At 42.2% G+C, this 15665-nt stretch overlaps 1 protein-coding gene across 1 annotated transcript in view; it reads right to left on the reverse strand.

The window, feature by feature from the left end:
* Positions 1-15665, reverse strand: part of LOC126470981 (feline leukemia virus subgroup C receptor-related protein 2-like) — a 76234-nt gene that overhangs the window by 23756 nt on the left and 36813 nt on the right. Inside the window, exons 4-5 of the mRNA XM_050099026.1 lie at positions 10209-10429; positions 9536-9639 (exon numbers count right to left, since the gene is read on the reverse strand). Of these exons, the coding sequence (XP_049954983.1) occupies positions 9536-9639; positions 10209-10429 (325 nt within the window). The remainder of the gene's footprint in view (positions 1-9535; positions 9640-10208; positions 10430-15665) is intronic.

Below are 15665 nucleotides of genomic sequence, written 5' to 3' on the forward strand. Positions count from 1 at the left end.
TGCTATTGTAACAGAACAGCCAGAAATTCAGCTGAAGTATTATCTCTGTCTAAAGAAATTTCCAGATTTGTTGCCTTTTCGTTTTCATTTATTAAACATAACTTTAATATTTGCACATCAGAATGACCGAGATGCGTCTGTATGTAAGGATTGGTGCAGGCCAGTTTTGGCGCGAGTATGATCATGAGCAAGCATTCTGATTGGCAGCGAGTATGGTTAGCCAATCAGAATTGAGACGGTTCCTACTCGTTACCTGAGAGTTATACTGGGAGTGAGGCCACAAGAAGGAGTCTCTCGCTAGCTTTGAATGCAGACGGTCATGTTACTAGCGCGAGTCACAATAATGTGTAACATGAAGGAATACTGAGTTCCTCGTGTTTGATACGTGTCGTGACTAACGCTGATGTAGTTACGGACAGTTATGTGAAGTTTGGAAGTTTTAGAATTGTATTATTGGAATGATATTGGCGTGTGAAAATTTGGTCTTCATAGTATCCGCGTGGCATGTTTCAGTATTCAACCATTGAGCATTTTTGGCGAGCAATTTCTTTTTTCAAATCCACCAGAAGGACCGAACGTAATAACCCATGTTAGTGGTGAAATTAATGAATGTGGAAATGTTGTTTAACTCGGGTCGGATTTGGACAGATTTCTGAATGCTGTGCGTGCGAAATGAGTGTATGAATTGTGAACTTGACGAAAATAACCAATAGTTTAAATGTAGACTGAATAGTACCGTTTCTTTGGTTATAAGAACAAATTAACATCTTTGTGTGGAAATTTCGGACATTATTTTCCAGAAGCCAATCCCTTATCTTACTGCCCGATAAAGTTTTTATTGACAGTTTTCCTACAGAACTTTATTTCATTACTAGAGTTGTGCGACCTCAGTAACTGTAGATATTAGATGGTGTTTCTTATCAACGCTGCCTTTACATCATCTTGTAAGTATCTACGTTGCCGAGTGAAGGGACATCGAGCAGACGCCGTTCTGAGGTAGGTGAATTTCTAATTTGCAGCCTGCACAGCACACGGAATTTCAAATCCCGCCAAGACGCACTGTGCGTTAACTTCATAAAATGAAAATAATGGTCGGTCCTAGCAAAAAATATTTGCATCAAAGGTCAGTGTGAGTACACATATTGGTGGCGCTAGGAAGGTGTATTATGTTATGAACTACATCCCGGAGCTGTGCCCGTCTCAGCTGGCATCTGTTGCCAATAATAAAGACGCTTTGCGGTGGCCATATAATAAAAACGAACAACGAAACGACATAAGGTGTTGCTACTGAACGAGAACACTTGTCTACACTCTTCTTATTTCACAAAAGAACCTATGCAGGAACTTGACTGGAAAGCAATCCCTATCACACATTTCTTCTAACTTAGCACCCTTAAATGTTTGCCTTTCTTGCTCCTTATCGAACAATTCTCAAGAAAATTTCTTTGTGGAAGAATATGCACTCTAAACTTGGATTGACGTTATCTTAATCTCCTCAGGAATAGCTTTCTACAAGTAGAGAATCCAAAAACTTCTGTGCATCATAAGACTTCTTTATTTAATGTGAGAGAATATATTTTTGAAGATTAATTTCTATCTTTAGTTTTTCTGTTATCTAATAAACAAAAGAGAAGTAGTATAAAATCTGTTCAATAGACAGACGAGAAACATTATAGAATTATGAAGAGTTCTAGTATTATTGAATCGCAACTTACAAGAGAACCTCACAACAGAAGTCAGCTGGCCGAAGTGACCGTGCGGTTAAAGGCGCTGCAGTCTGGAACCGCAAGACCGCTACGGTCGCAGGTTCGAATCCTGCCTCGGGCATGGATGTTTGTGATGTCCTTAGGTTAGTTAGGTTTAATTAGTTCTAAGTTCTAGGGGACTAATGACCTCAGCAGTTGAGTCCCATAGTGCTCAGAGCCATTTGAACCATTTGAACAGAAGTCAAATTTAATAAAACAAATAGTGTCTGTAATACGAGCCTGTCCAAACCTTAATGGATTAGTGAGATATTATGTACGTCTGACTTCGGTATGGTCTGTATCTACGTGAGCCCTGCCAGAGAAGTGTTTTGGAACTACCATGAAAATATGTAAATCTGGCAGTGACAGTAGACCCAAGAAGAAACACTGTTCACAAATTATTCAATGCCACACATAAATCAATCCAATTGTGTATTCATAAGAAACTAAAAATTATATTGGTATAAGGGGACAAAGCTTTAATAAAGGTGCAATGCCGCAATTTCTTATACTTCTCACCTGTAGGTCTAGGGGATACTAAATCAAAATGGTGAGGAGAATTAAGATGGAAAAATTAAGATTCATTTAATGCTTTTCAATCTGGAACCTTGTAGCTTGGTAAGACGAGTAGAAAGTCGAAAAATTGTGGAGGTCTCCAGCGCGATTAGAACCAATAGCTGACGTATCTTCACCAAGCAGCCGTGTTACTACTTAGCTAACAAGCCGGTAGTGCTTGCAGTATGCTGTTATTGCCATAGTGATCGTTAACATATACACTGAAGCGCCAAAGAAACTGGTATAGGCTTGCATATTCAAATACAGAGATATGGAAACAGGCAGAATACGGCGCTGCCGTCGGCAACACCTATATAAGACAACACAAGTATCTGGCGCATTTGTCAGATTGGTTACTGCTGCTACAACGGCAGGTTACCAAGATTTAAGAGTGTTTAAGCGTGATGCCATAGTCGTCGCACGAGCGATGGGCACAGCATCTCCGAGGTAGCGATGAAATGGGGATTTTCCCACACTACCATTTCACGACTCTACTGTGAATATCAGGAATCCGGTAAAACATCAAATCTCCGACATCACTGCGGCCGGAAAAACATCCTGTAAGAAATGGACCAACGACGACCGAAGAGAATCGTTTAACGTGACAGAAGTGCAACCATTCCGCAAAATGCTGCAGATTTCAACGCTGGGCCATCAATAACTGTCAGCGTGCGAACCATTCAACGAAACGTCATCGACAATGGCTTTCGGGGTCAAAGACTCACTCGTGTACCCTTGATGACTGCATGACACAAAGCTTTACACCCCGCCTGGGTCCATCGACACCGACATTGGACTGTTGATAAGTGGAAACATGTTGCCTGATTGGATTGATTCAAATTGTATTGAGCGGATGGATATGTATGGGTATGGAGACAACCTCATGAATCTATGGACCCTGCGTGTCAGAAGGGGAGTGTTCAAGCTGGTGGAAGCTCTGTAATGGTGTGGGGCATGTGCAGTAGGAGTGATATGGGACCCCAATACATCTAGATACGACTCTGACAGGTGACACGTTTTTACAAACGTGTCACCTGTCAGAGTCGTATCTAGATGTATTGGGGTCCCATATCCTGTCTTATCACCTGCATCCAGTCATGTCCGTTGTGCATTCCGACGGTCTTGGGCAATTCCAGCAGGACAATGCGACACCCCACACGTCCAGAATTGCTACAGAATGGTTCCAAGAACACTCTTCTGAGTTTAGACACTTCCGATGGCCACCAGACGCTCCAGACATTAACTTTATTGAGCGTATCTGGGATGCCTTGCAACGCGCTGTTCAGAAGAGATCTCCACCCCTCGTACCCTTACGGATTATGGACAGCCGTGCAGGATTCATGGTGTCAGCTCCCTCCAGCACTACTTCAGACATTAGTCAAGGCCCTGCCACGTCGTGTTGCGGAACTTCAGCGTGCTCGCGGAGGTCCTACACAATATTAGGCAGGTGTACCAGTTTCTTTGGCTCTTCAGTGTAATTCACAACATAGGATATGAGATTAATCGTAGATTCTTTATGAAACGTTCTTCCTAGAATTGAGGGCAGGAGAGCAACAAGTAAAGCAGCCTCGCCTTGTCGAAGCTAAAGTCGCTTTCTGCTCGTGCAGGATCCATTGTGCAGTTTGCAGTATGGGTCCACTGTGGATGACTGAAATAAAAGCACTCATTCTGGAGGGCGGAACTTTCTCAGCTTGAAGTAGAAATACTTCAGCAGATAAACAGCTCCCGGCTTTACAATAAAAGATGGTGAAACATCTCTGACCTACTAAAGGTTTAGAAGTTGGACCGAGTCATCAGCTAGCCCTATGGACAGTTTTTTAACATTTCTCATTACCTGTAATATGAAGGTAAGCTGGTGGTGTGATAGAAGTGGCGACTGCACGACGTAACACTTAGTGGGAAGTTTTTTTAAAGAAGAGGGGAGGAAATTCAGTTCCTTGCCCTGTTCACGTTTCACCTTTTCTCAGTAGTATACTTCGTTAAAGAGACAAGAACGCCATTGGAGGGCTGTAGTAAATTTTGAGAGGATTGTTGGTCGCATTTTACTGGCAGCAAGAAGGGAGAAAGCAGCTTTTTACGGAACTGAAAAGTAGGGACTTCGTTGCGGGGCTTGGAGGTGAACAGATCCGTGCTCTGGAGGCTACTCTCTCATGTGGCGGAGCCTTCAAGTCCAATATTCGAGTCTCAGACGATCGATCATGGTGGTGAGCTGCATGATAGTGAGGTGCGGTGTCTCCACTCTGTTCATGTTACACCAACATTATAGTGAGCGTGTTACAGCTTTGGAATATTAGACGAGCAAGAGTTTGGAGTTCAGATTCATGATAGGTTCCACTGTCTCATGTTCGTCAGAGCATCCTCAAATCTTGGGGATTCTTCAGTTTTTGGTTCACACCAACAGTCATTGTAATCGTGATACAGTGAGGCTGCGATACATTCCGGAGAGTTAGATAAGAGATGATTAAGCAACTCCACCCCATAAAGTAACTTTGCCAACTGATAGTCTTAGTTTTTTTAATTCTCATCGGAAAGTATGTCATTGTAACGTTGATAATTTCACAGTTGTTTTGAAAGCTTCATATTTTTAAAAGTTGTTTGTAATAAACCATAGAGTGCATTTAAATCATGAGTTTACCATCACATTTATTTTTTTAGTGATAAATATTATGTCAGTCCCTCACCTTAAGATTCACTGCTAGGGCCTAAAAAAATTATAGTGTTAGTAAATCAGTCACGTAAATTAAATTCGGCATTGAGTTTCAAGTGAATTCACTTACGCATTTTTTGCAAGTTGTGAATAAAATATAATTGTAAACCAGAGAAGCAAACTGTGGATGGAAACTTTCCAGCATGACCGAAAAATATTACACAAAAAACTGCGAAGGAAATGAAAGAAATGAGTGATTGGAGCGCAGGTTGGATTCCAGATTCTGATAATACGGAAGGAAAAGCAATTTTGTTGGGAATGTGGAACAAGGAACACAAAATTCTGACAATAACGTCTCTAATATGTCATCCTTAAGGGAAACTGACATTCAGTCTATAAAACCCAAAGGAAGTATTATCTACTCATAACGATTACAATCTAACAGCTGGTGATGCTTTGTCAGTAAAAGTGAAAGGTGTCTGTTGAATGAGGCTTCCAATTTGCAGACTGCTTAAGACAGAAAGAAACCAATGTAACAGGAAGGTCCAGAGCCTCTATACGGGTCTCCCAGGTCGTCAAGTACAAAAGTTTTCCTCATATCATTTCAAGCTATACCATATGCACATCAAACAGCAGGTGAAAAATTATTATGACTTTTAACGTTTCCTGTGCTTTGTCAACCATAACCATAGGTGCCTGTTTCGACTTTCAGTCGAACACAGAGCTTTTCGCTACATCATTTCAGTTTCAAACATGTCACTCCTAGCTAAGAGTGAAAAATAATTCAGTAGTTAATGTCCCTTTGTGTGTAGTCAAGAACAATGATAGGTGTGGGATTAGACTTCCAGTCAGCGCCGAACTTTTGTGACATTAATTCCGTTTCAGAGACATACACATCTCACTACGGTGAGAGAAAGCGATATTTAACGTCTATTCGTGGCCAGAGAAGTGAGAGATCGAATAACGGTAAGGCAAATTTTTTTTGTCTCGTCCTTTCAGTTTGTGAACTCAGTACTGGGAGAAAAAGTCTATGTCTAATATTTAATTGTGACAAGTCAACAATCCGCAACTTTCATCATGTCATTTCAAGATTTAAGATGCTCACACATTGTTACCAATGACTGAAAGTATATGTAAGCTATTTTGTGGTTGGTTAACTGGGACAACAGTCGCTGGATAAGAGTCCCGGGTCATGGACCAATACAAAAATTTTCGTCATGTAATTTAATGTGAGAACAGTCTTTTGAAATGCCATTTATTGTAATAAATTTGAGTTGAGAACATTTAAAGACTGTATAATCTGTAATAACGTTCTTACTGATATTTGCGTTTTGTGGTATTGATTTTCATCTCTCTCTTTCATACAGAACAAAGTACTCGTTTTCTATAGTACTGTACCGAAAAGAGAACAGAGTGCCTTCAAGGAAGCTACACTATGTGCGTTGCATGCAAATTTGATAGAACGCAATTCAGATCTTCCGGATACGTTTGAGAACGGTAGTACAAATAAATGGGAGAACTGGCGGAATTTTAGGCTACAAGACCTAAAGCTAGCCCTCTATATTGACAGATACCTCCACAAAAATTCTAGTCAGCATCCTCCCGAGCACAAAACAGGAGTAATTAATACGTTTGTGTACTGGACTGGAAAAATATGTGAGCCACAGTAATTGGAGAAAGAGCTCAATCGTTTAAAAATTACTTTCAGAAGAAATGGTTACTCTGATACTGAGATAAACAGATAATTATATTTTAAATATCAGAAGCTTCTAGCGAAAAGCAACCAGATAAAGAGAAAGTCGACTCACAGAACATGCCACTCCTAGATACTGGTGAAAAAGAATTCGATAGTTAACGTGTCTTCGCGTGTAGTAAACGATGATATGTGTGGCGTTCGACTCCCAGTCATCAATGTACTCTTCGTCACGTCACTTCCAGTTCAAACATGCGTTCATCTCGCTTCTTGTGAAAAAAATCTACATTTAATGTCCTTTCGTGGCTCAAAACAACGGCCATAGATTCCGGGTTCGAATCCCGGGGAAGAATATATTATTTATTTTTATTGTCATTGCAGTTCCAAAAATCTGGCTACTGCTAAGAAAATTCGATATCTGAAACATGACTGTGCTTACATAACAATCGGACTCGGCGCTGGGTTCGAATCGCCATCCAACACAAACATTGCGTCATTTCAGGTTTGTTATTTGGGACTGAAACCATATTTAACATCATTCCTCGTTAGTTAACAGTTTCTGGATATTTGTCTCGATCCATTACAAAACTTTCCGTTGTGTAATTTAAAGTTCAGATATGCTAACTAATACTGGATAAAAATATATTATATCAGTCTCTTTAAAGCTAGTCATCAATGACGATCAGTGATGTGATCGAATCTCGGTCAGGTACGAATATTTTGCTTAGTTAGTAATATCCAGAACAAAACAGTTCATCATGTCATTTAAAGTTCAAACATATCCACAGCTACATGCTCCTTAATAACTTTTTTATGTCACTTTGTGTTAGATAATAAGTGCGATAGGTGTTATTTGAAGGCCGGCCGAAGTGGCCGTGCGGTTAAAGGCACTGCAGTCTGGAACCGCAAAGACCGCTATGGTCGCAGGTTCGAATCCTGCCTCGGGCATGGATGTTTGTGATGTCCTTAGGTTAGTTAGGTTTAACTAGTTCTAAGTTCTAGGGGACTAATGACCTCAGCAGTTGAGTCCCATAGTGCTCAGAGCCATTTGAACCATTTTGTTATTTGAACTATACGAGGGTTGGCCAGAAAGTAATGCACCGCATATTTTTTCTTCAACAGTTCCTTACTGAACATAATGAGAATTACACACACGAAAGAATGGTGTTTTATTTACACACACGTCCAGTTCTATGGCCTTCCTCCGGCGCGAAACAAGGGCATGTATGCCCTGCCGGCAACAATCCTTGTCCTGGCGGTGGAGCCAGTGCTTCACTGTGTCAATCACCTCCTCATCGTCCTCAATATGTGTTCCATGAATGGCATCCTTTAATGGCGAATGGCAACATCAGCTCGCTGCAACATGTCAGGTGTGAATGTTGTGGATGATCTCCCCGACCGCTGCAAATCGTGGAGCTCCGCCGGACCACCTTCTGATGACCTCACACTCCGTGCCTGGCGACTAACTGTACTTCTGTCGACAGCAGATGCTCCATAGACTTTGCACAAGCGCTTGTGAATATTCCTCACAGCTTCGTTATCTGCAGTGATAAATTCAATGACGGCACGTTGCTTGTAATGTACATCACCTGCAGACACAATTTTGAAACTATTCTGCAGCTACGCTATCTGTCGGAAGTGACGGAAACTTGGCGAGCTCACTCGGGAGCTTTCAAATAATTCTTACGTGACGTTTCGCATTCGTGGTATTGTTTTCGGCTGAGAAAAAAAATGTAGTGCATTATTTTCTGAGCAACCCTCGTACATAGATTAACGTGCCACCATGAAGATAGTGAAATTACTGGTGATACGTTGTTGATAGTGAAGTTTTGATGGAACATGTGACGTTGTTAATCATGGTTTTTGTAACTGGTTAGTTCATTATTCAGTTTATGCAGAAGTTCTCTCTTAGTGAACGATGGTTAATAAGTGGTTGGTAAACCTTTAAGAGAGCAAGAATATTTCGGGTAATCACAGAGATTTGGAAGTCCAGATATTCTTGAAAATGTCTTATTCACAAAACAATGTAGTTTTGAGTACGGATTACGGAATAATTGATGTTTCAAGAGTTGCTGGCATTGTTTGAGTCAGATACTAATGAGAGTTGTAAAAGTTCAGAAATGTCACTTCTTGTAATAAATGTGTGTATACAAGCGTTAAGGACTGTCTCGGGTTTTCTGATATTTTTAGTTATGTGGTTTTGATTTACACCTGGAGCTATTGCAATACAGAGCAATGTTTTATAGTGGTTATTTGTGGTAACCATTTTGTGCAGTCAAGCGATTGTACCGAAAAGAGATTAGAAGATCTGCAAGACAGTTACGTTATGTGGGCTGCATGCGAATCAGGAGAAATGCAATTCAGGTAGTTCGGATACTTTTGACCATGATAATACATGGTCCGATGGTTGCAGAGTTGTCCCAAGGGAGACAACCGCCTACAGTCGTTCCAAGACACTACGAAAACAGTGAACTAGTTCAATATCAGTACTAATCAAGCGTATCCCCCAACGAATATTGTGTTTTCTTCCAGGAGAATAACGTCTCCGCCTAAGAAGTCAAGAACTATGCTACTATGGTTAGAGGCCCAGGCCGAGGAGTTTCAGGTGAGATCCACACCGCCAAACTAGCCAGATAGCAGACTTACTGAACGCAATGGCGATGTCTTCGAGAGTTATCCGAAGTATGTAAATAGCGTGCGTGTAATGTGTCCGTGGACACTTGCCACCACCTAGCTACAAACTAAGAATTTTGAGATTCGCCCTGTGACGAAGTGAAGCGGTTCTGTGTGGCAACCACGCTATTACGAGTGTGGTTTATAATGGTTTGGCTGATCAGTGTAGCGATTTGCGTACATAACCAGTGATGTAGATCGATGCTGACAGTAAATACGTACTTGAATTTGTGTGTTTTATCCAAAATATATCCGCTGATGACACCACCAACAGTTCCTGAGACTACGAAAAGCAGTCCAACGCGTCCAGCAAATGCCTCTCCGCCCTAGAAAAAGCAAGACAATTCTGTTAAAAATTAAATTCTTTAAATTGGTTAACATACAGTACAGTTGCTCTGCAGACAATATCACATGTAAATTACATTTAGAAAAGCAAGTTAAGAGTTTAAGGCCTCAGCTACTTAAGACACAGAGCAGTAGTTCAGTTGCACATTCGTGCTTAATGCAAAGGAACAACCGCAACCTAACGGCACGTTAACAAAAATTAAGCTACGGCAACATTGTGTGTGGCAGGTGGAAATGTCGGATGCTAATGTTAGGCTTGGACAAGAGACTCTTATCCCATCCTCTCTTGTGACGTTTGGAAGGTAGGAGAGAGGTAGTAAGGCAGTGAAAGCAGGGCGTGAATTGTGCCTGGTTAGCTTAGTCGGTAATAACATTGCTCCACAAAGACAAGGTTCCGGGTCCGAGTCCCGTGAGGAAATGGAAATTTCAGGACACCGCTGCAGAGTGAACTATTCAATCTGGAAACAACGTGTTGCTACCTGATTTCAGCCGGTGTGTTCGGGCGGGAGTGGGAGCAGCGCAGGGAGTGAGTGAACTGTAGGGGACTTACCGGAAAGTACTTGAGGATGAGCGGGTTGAGCAGCGTGGCGATGGCGTTGAAGGCAAGTAGGACAAGGCTGAAGGAGAGCACGACGAGCAGGAAGGGCACAGAGCGCATCAGGCGGCGAACAACGGCCATCGTGCTCAGGTCGGGGCCCTCCTCCCCCGCAGGAACTTCCTCCCGCGCCGCCATGGCCGCGCTCGGCGGCGTCTTCGGCTTGTCCTGGAAAACTAAGCGCCACAAACAAGATAGTCACCCGAGGAAACATGAAGCTAATACCATGAAACCGCGCCTCTGCCCTCGGTAAAGGTTGCAGTACGGCCACAATTTTGTTCGTGTATGTCCTATCCCGCTGAAGTCACTCACTGATGACTAGATTCCACAGAACTACCTCACTGCGGAGATGCTGACTACTATATTTCACTGCCTGTTCCAGGTAGTCCCAGATATTTTCTATAGGATTACGATTGCATGATTTAGCGGGCTTGTCGAGGTGCAATGGTGTGTCTGAGTGTTCATCAAACCACATATGTATAATGCAGCCCTGTGAACACTGGTGTAGTAAACTTGGAAGGCCCAAGTGTCCACAGTGCACGCATCATAAACATGAAGAAGAAAAACACTTGGTCACGAGAATGTTGAAATAAACGTTCTGGTTCATGTCCACGGTAACCTGAATGAGCGGTTCCAAGTCATGCAACAATAAACAACCCCAAAACATATCAGAACCATCTCCGCCTTGAACTACACCCTCCATATACTCGAGGTGAAAAGCCTCTTTGGCACATCAGTCCACTCGATGTTATGAGCACGCGAAGCTATGACTACTTTCATCTGGCCACAACTGTGGATTCTTTATTGCTATGGGAGAAGGCTCATCAGACTAGAACACGTGAAATACTAGAGAACTTTATTACATTGCTGAATAAAAGATTCACTTAACTTGACACACCCCTTTGCCACAACAGTACTGGAAAATTTACTACTGTCATGAACTAGCAAAGCACCATTCAACGCGCTAATTAGCAAACTATCATGAGGTACAAAGTTCAACATTAACAACACTAAAAGTTCATCTTAAATCATAACTACTCGTGGTCCTATACTATGATGTTGACTGCTCTATATGAGGTCTCGAACTGGGCAGAGCTTTTGCACGCTCAGCACTATATTGACCTCAGTGTGAGGGCGCTGCAGTACCAGGGAAGAGACGTGATCTGCAGGAGCGCCCCCCCCCCCCCCATATGTTGTTGCGGATTGCAGCGAGCACTCGCTAATGTCTGTTGTATCGATTCACGACTTTAATGTGGCACTGCGACCTCTGGACGACACCATACTCGATGCCTTGTGTAATCTGAAATTAAGGCAAAATGACAACTCGTGTGACCGTCCCATACCTGTCCAGTTTCCATGTAGTTTGGTTAATCAAAGAAGTCTAATTTTACGTGCCGCTGTGAATAATTGTCTTTGCGAGGTACTCGACTCTAAATATCTACTGCATGCAGTTTTCTCTCTCCATGTTCGCTCGGGAACTTGTTGAGTTGGACGAGCATTCACAGACACCATCCATTTCTGACGGGTTGTCATTGACGAGACGTCACAGCCATCTCCATTTCCTGTCGCTTGTGATCTTTTTACGACTAGTGTTCTTATGCCATGTTACACGGTGACGAGTGGCAAACCATTCCTTGTAGACACATAGTATAGTCTGCGTCGACACCAACAAATCGCGCATCTTCATTCACAAAGTGGTCATGGCCACGTTCAGACACAATAGCACAGCGCAGAAGAATTATTTGTATTTTTCTTCTAGGAATCCTATTCATTTATTTTAGGTTAATTTAACATCAAATAAATAAACGTGACTGGTAGCAGAAAAATGCAAATCATGAATACTTAATTTCTATTGACATAAAGGTCCTACACCTTACAGGAATAACGTATGATCATAGCATGGGTTCGAAGTGATGACTGACGATTTCATTGCATATATTGCAACTGCGTAATCCATTGACAAAACTTTTGGATTCAAAATCATTTTGCTCGATTTCTTATATGACTGATTTTCCAGACGGGGGTGTAATCCGTGCTCCACCAGTATCTTTCGCATTATGCTCTTCGTACTGTACATTTCTCGCGCAAGAAGATAAACTCATATATTTTTCGAACTTTTCTTAACTATTAGCTACTCATAAGTTTCTGTCAAAGGCGCTAAATTTCTCGATAATTAGGTTGACGCCTATTTCAAAGCTTCTCTCTTCACGTTCGTTATGCTTCCCAGGTTCTACATACAGCTGCAGCATACATTAAATGCATGTGTGGAAGTTCCTATAGCGATTAATTCTTCATTTTCGACACCCAGTTATTAACTATATACAGTGGTGAACTCCGCCGTGGACACATTACAACTGCATTGTTCATTCACATTCTCATACAGCCTACAATATTCTTTTCCGATTATTGGTTCCTTATCTCAAAACATCATGATCATATCTACGTGTATGCTGCGGCATACTGACATCTCATAACTCAAGTGTACACTAATATTAAAATACCAACGATTTAACGTTAATATGTTACGCCAAACCTGTAGGTTTAAAAATATACAGACTGTAGAAGATCCTAAATTGAGCATTCTAAGATTAAGAAACAATAGCCGGAAATGAATATTTTACCTTTTTCGTGGTTCAAAATGGTTCAAATGGCTCTGAGCACTATGGGACTTAACATCTGAGGTCATCAGTCCCTTAGAACTTAGAACTACTTAAACCTAACTAACTTAAGGACATCACACACATCCATGCCCGAGGTAGGATTCGAACCTGCGACCGTAGCGGTCGCGCGGTTCCAGACTGTAGCGCCTAGAACCGCTCGGCCACCCCGACCGGCTTTTCGAGGTCTTTCATGAGTTATGCATGCGAGGCACGTCTTCGTAAACTGCCAATGTTTAATGACTATCGGCCTTAGGATGCTGAGAATCAATGCATAATAATCTGTGATGTGTCCACGATGTGGTTTACCGACGTTTATTGTTTGTATCTGATTGCTGAATATGGAGCATTAGACATTAAAGGAACTTTTACTCAAGGCTCATCATGTGTGATGCAGTAGCATGTTGTACCCCGAAAATCGAATGAATAGAAATAGAAAACTTTCAAAACAGGCGTAATTGTAACTGGAAGAAATTTATCGCTGTTCATAGAAACTTCCGAGAATCTGGGTCTTCAATCTAGAAGAAAAATCAAACTAATTATGTGTGACAGCCACTTTTATTTACTTCCAATGTCATTGGCTGGGTGTAGCAAAGCGTCTGTTTTGGACTTCATTTCGATGCAAATAAGGTATAATTTGCTACTTTTTGTTGTAATATAGCACTTCAGTTATATATCTTAAAACAATAACAAAGTTATTTGTAAGGTGGTCGAGCTAAAAGAATCCTGCCTGACGTCATGTACATACATTTTCATCATTATGTGCCACAGAAACACGAAACAACAACACACACCGTCCAGAGGTTGTAGAGATGTAGAAATACAGTGCCTTACAAGTCAAAGGGTATTACCAGCTTACAATGCGAACCAAAGATTTTCTATGTCATGAACAATACCAGCTACCACGCAGCTACCGAGGCGGTCATTTTTAGAGTTGTTAGTTTACTCAAAACGGCATATAGGAGCAAAATGAGAACCGCTTTTCCGACTGTTGGGACAGAGCCATAAAGTGAAACTTCTGCCAGCAAAATACTTGGTCAGTTCACTACATCACAGCAGGTAGGCTTTGGCCCTTACTCCTGCATGTAAGTTGCCAATGACCCAATTTTTTTGGGTCGGTGACTCACTACGGGGCGGCATCTCCGAAGTCATAAAATGCCTGACCGTCACCGCCCCAGTCCATTCAGTTTCCGTTTTGATGTCATCCAACAGATGCAGCGTCTCCGTCGCGGACGCGTTTTGCTGTAGACAGTTGCCGCCTTGCACTTAGTAATAGTTTAAATCGGAAAGAGCTCGGCATTGTCGCTCACGTACACTTTCCAGGGGAGATATCGATCTAAAAGCTTTCTAAGACACGAGCAGTCCCTCGAAATGACGGTCACAGGCTTCGCCGCCTGTTCAGCATCTAACTCAACATTTTTCACTTTTCTTTTTTCTCTTTATGCGTTCCTACGCTAAAAAACAACACTTAAAAGGCACCAAATATAAAACTTCTGGACTGTATGGAGTATTATTTACGCGTAAGTTTCTGGTAGAGGGGTTTCTGTACACTTCACAGGAAGGGCGGCATTTTTCCTACCTAAAAATGAAATGATCGTGTGGCATTGTTGGACGGGAGGCCCCATGCGGGGGAGTTCAGCCGCCGTATGGCAAGTCCTTTTTAGTTTACGCCACTTCGGCTACTTGCTTGTCAATGATGATGAAAGGCACACTACACCCAGTCTCCTGCCGGGAATCGTACCCGAGCCCCTTGTGTGGTAGGTGGAAACGCTACCGCTACGCTACGGAGGCGAATTTTCCTACCTAGTTGGGAGTACAGTGGCGTCTGCTCAAACTTTTCATTGGCGGAACAAAAATGTTACTTTCTGCTTGAGACGCGGGAAACGTCCTCAGCAATGACGCGCTCTGCTATTTTATCTTCACTTCGGATTTTGCTCTGTGCAGAGTGACTTCAGGTTCTGCTTCCAGAGGGGACACTTCGGCCTCTGTTTGCAGCAAGTCACTTCGCGTCGTACACTCGATAGAGATACTTTGGGTTCCGCACGCAGCTGGGGCACTTCGCGTTCACGACGCTCTAGGTGGAAACTTCTCTAGCATACTATTGTGTCAGAACTCGTCCGAGGGCGATGCAGCAGAAGTGTCTACGCAGCCGCGCTTAGCAAGCCATCAGCATTTCCCGAAGCCAGCACCTTCACACTTTAGTGATGGTGAGATTTACGGGCAACACCAGCGGTATAGGTCGCTAAGAATTTGCGAACCTTTAACAATTTCAGTTAGGTTCTACCTGGCTACTGTGGCAGGCACAGCTGCACAACTTTATTTATATTCCAAGTATGAATGCAATCACTAGTGTCGAGTCGCGGATTTGATTCAGTTAAAATTGAATGGGTTCGAGAGCTGAACTTACTATCACGTGCTTCCCTTCTTGGACTTTGCCAACCATAAGTCACTTCAGTTTTTCTTGTTTTGTGTTTATTGTTGTCGTTGTATTTCGAGTAACTTTTAATAAATTACTTGGCAAAGTTTTAACGAAATCAACTTGTGCTAATAAACTCAGGAATTTACCGTATCTTTGAATTTCGTACAGTTATTTGGCGTGGTTCACAGGGGAGAGATCTAGATAGACAATTAACTAGCATCGTTTCTCATGCTCTTTTAATAGCGAGGGAGAGGGAGGCAGTGCGGGGGTTTCGCATGTTGATCAGGAAGCTTATGCCACAATGTTTCCTTCCCTTCGTGGCCAAATTCCATGATT

The sequence above is a fragment of the Schistocerca serialis genome, chromosome 3 (assembly GCF_023864345.2).
Source record: "Schistocerca serialis cubense isolate TAMUIC-IGC-003099 chromosome 3, iqSchSeri2.2, whole genome shotgun sequence".
In the NCBI taxonomy this organism is placed as follows: domain Eukaryota; kingdom Metazoa; phylum Arthropoda; class Insecta; order Orthoptera; family Acrididae; genus Schistocerca; species Schistocerca serialis.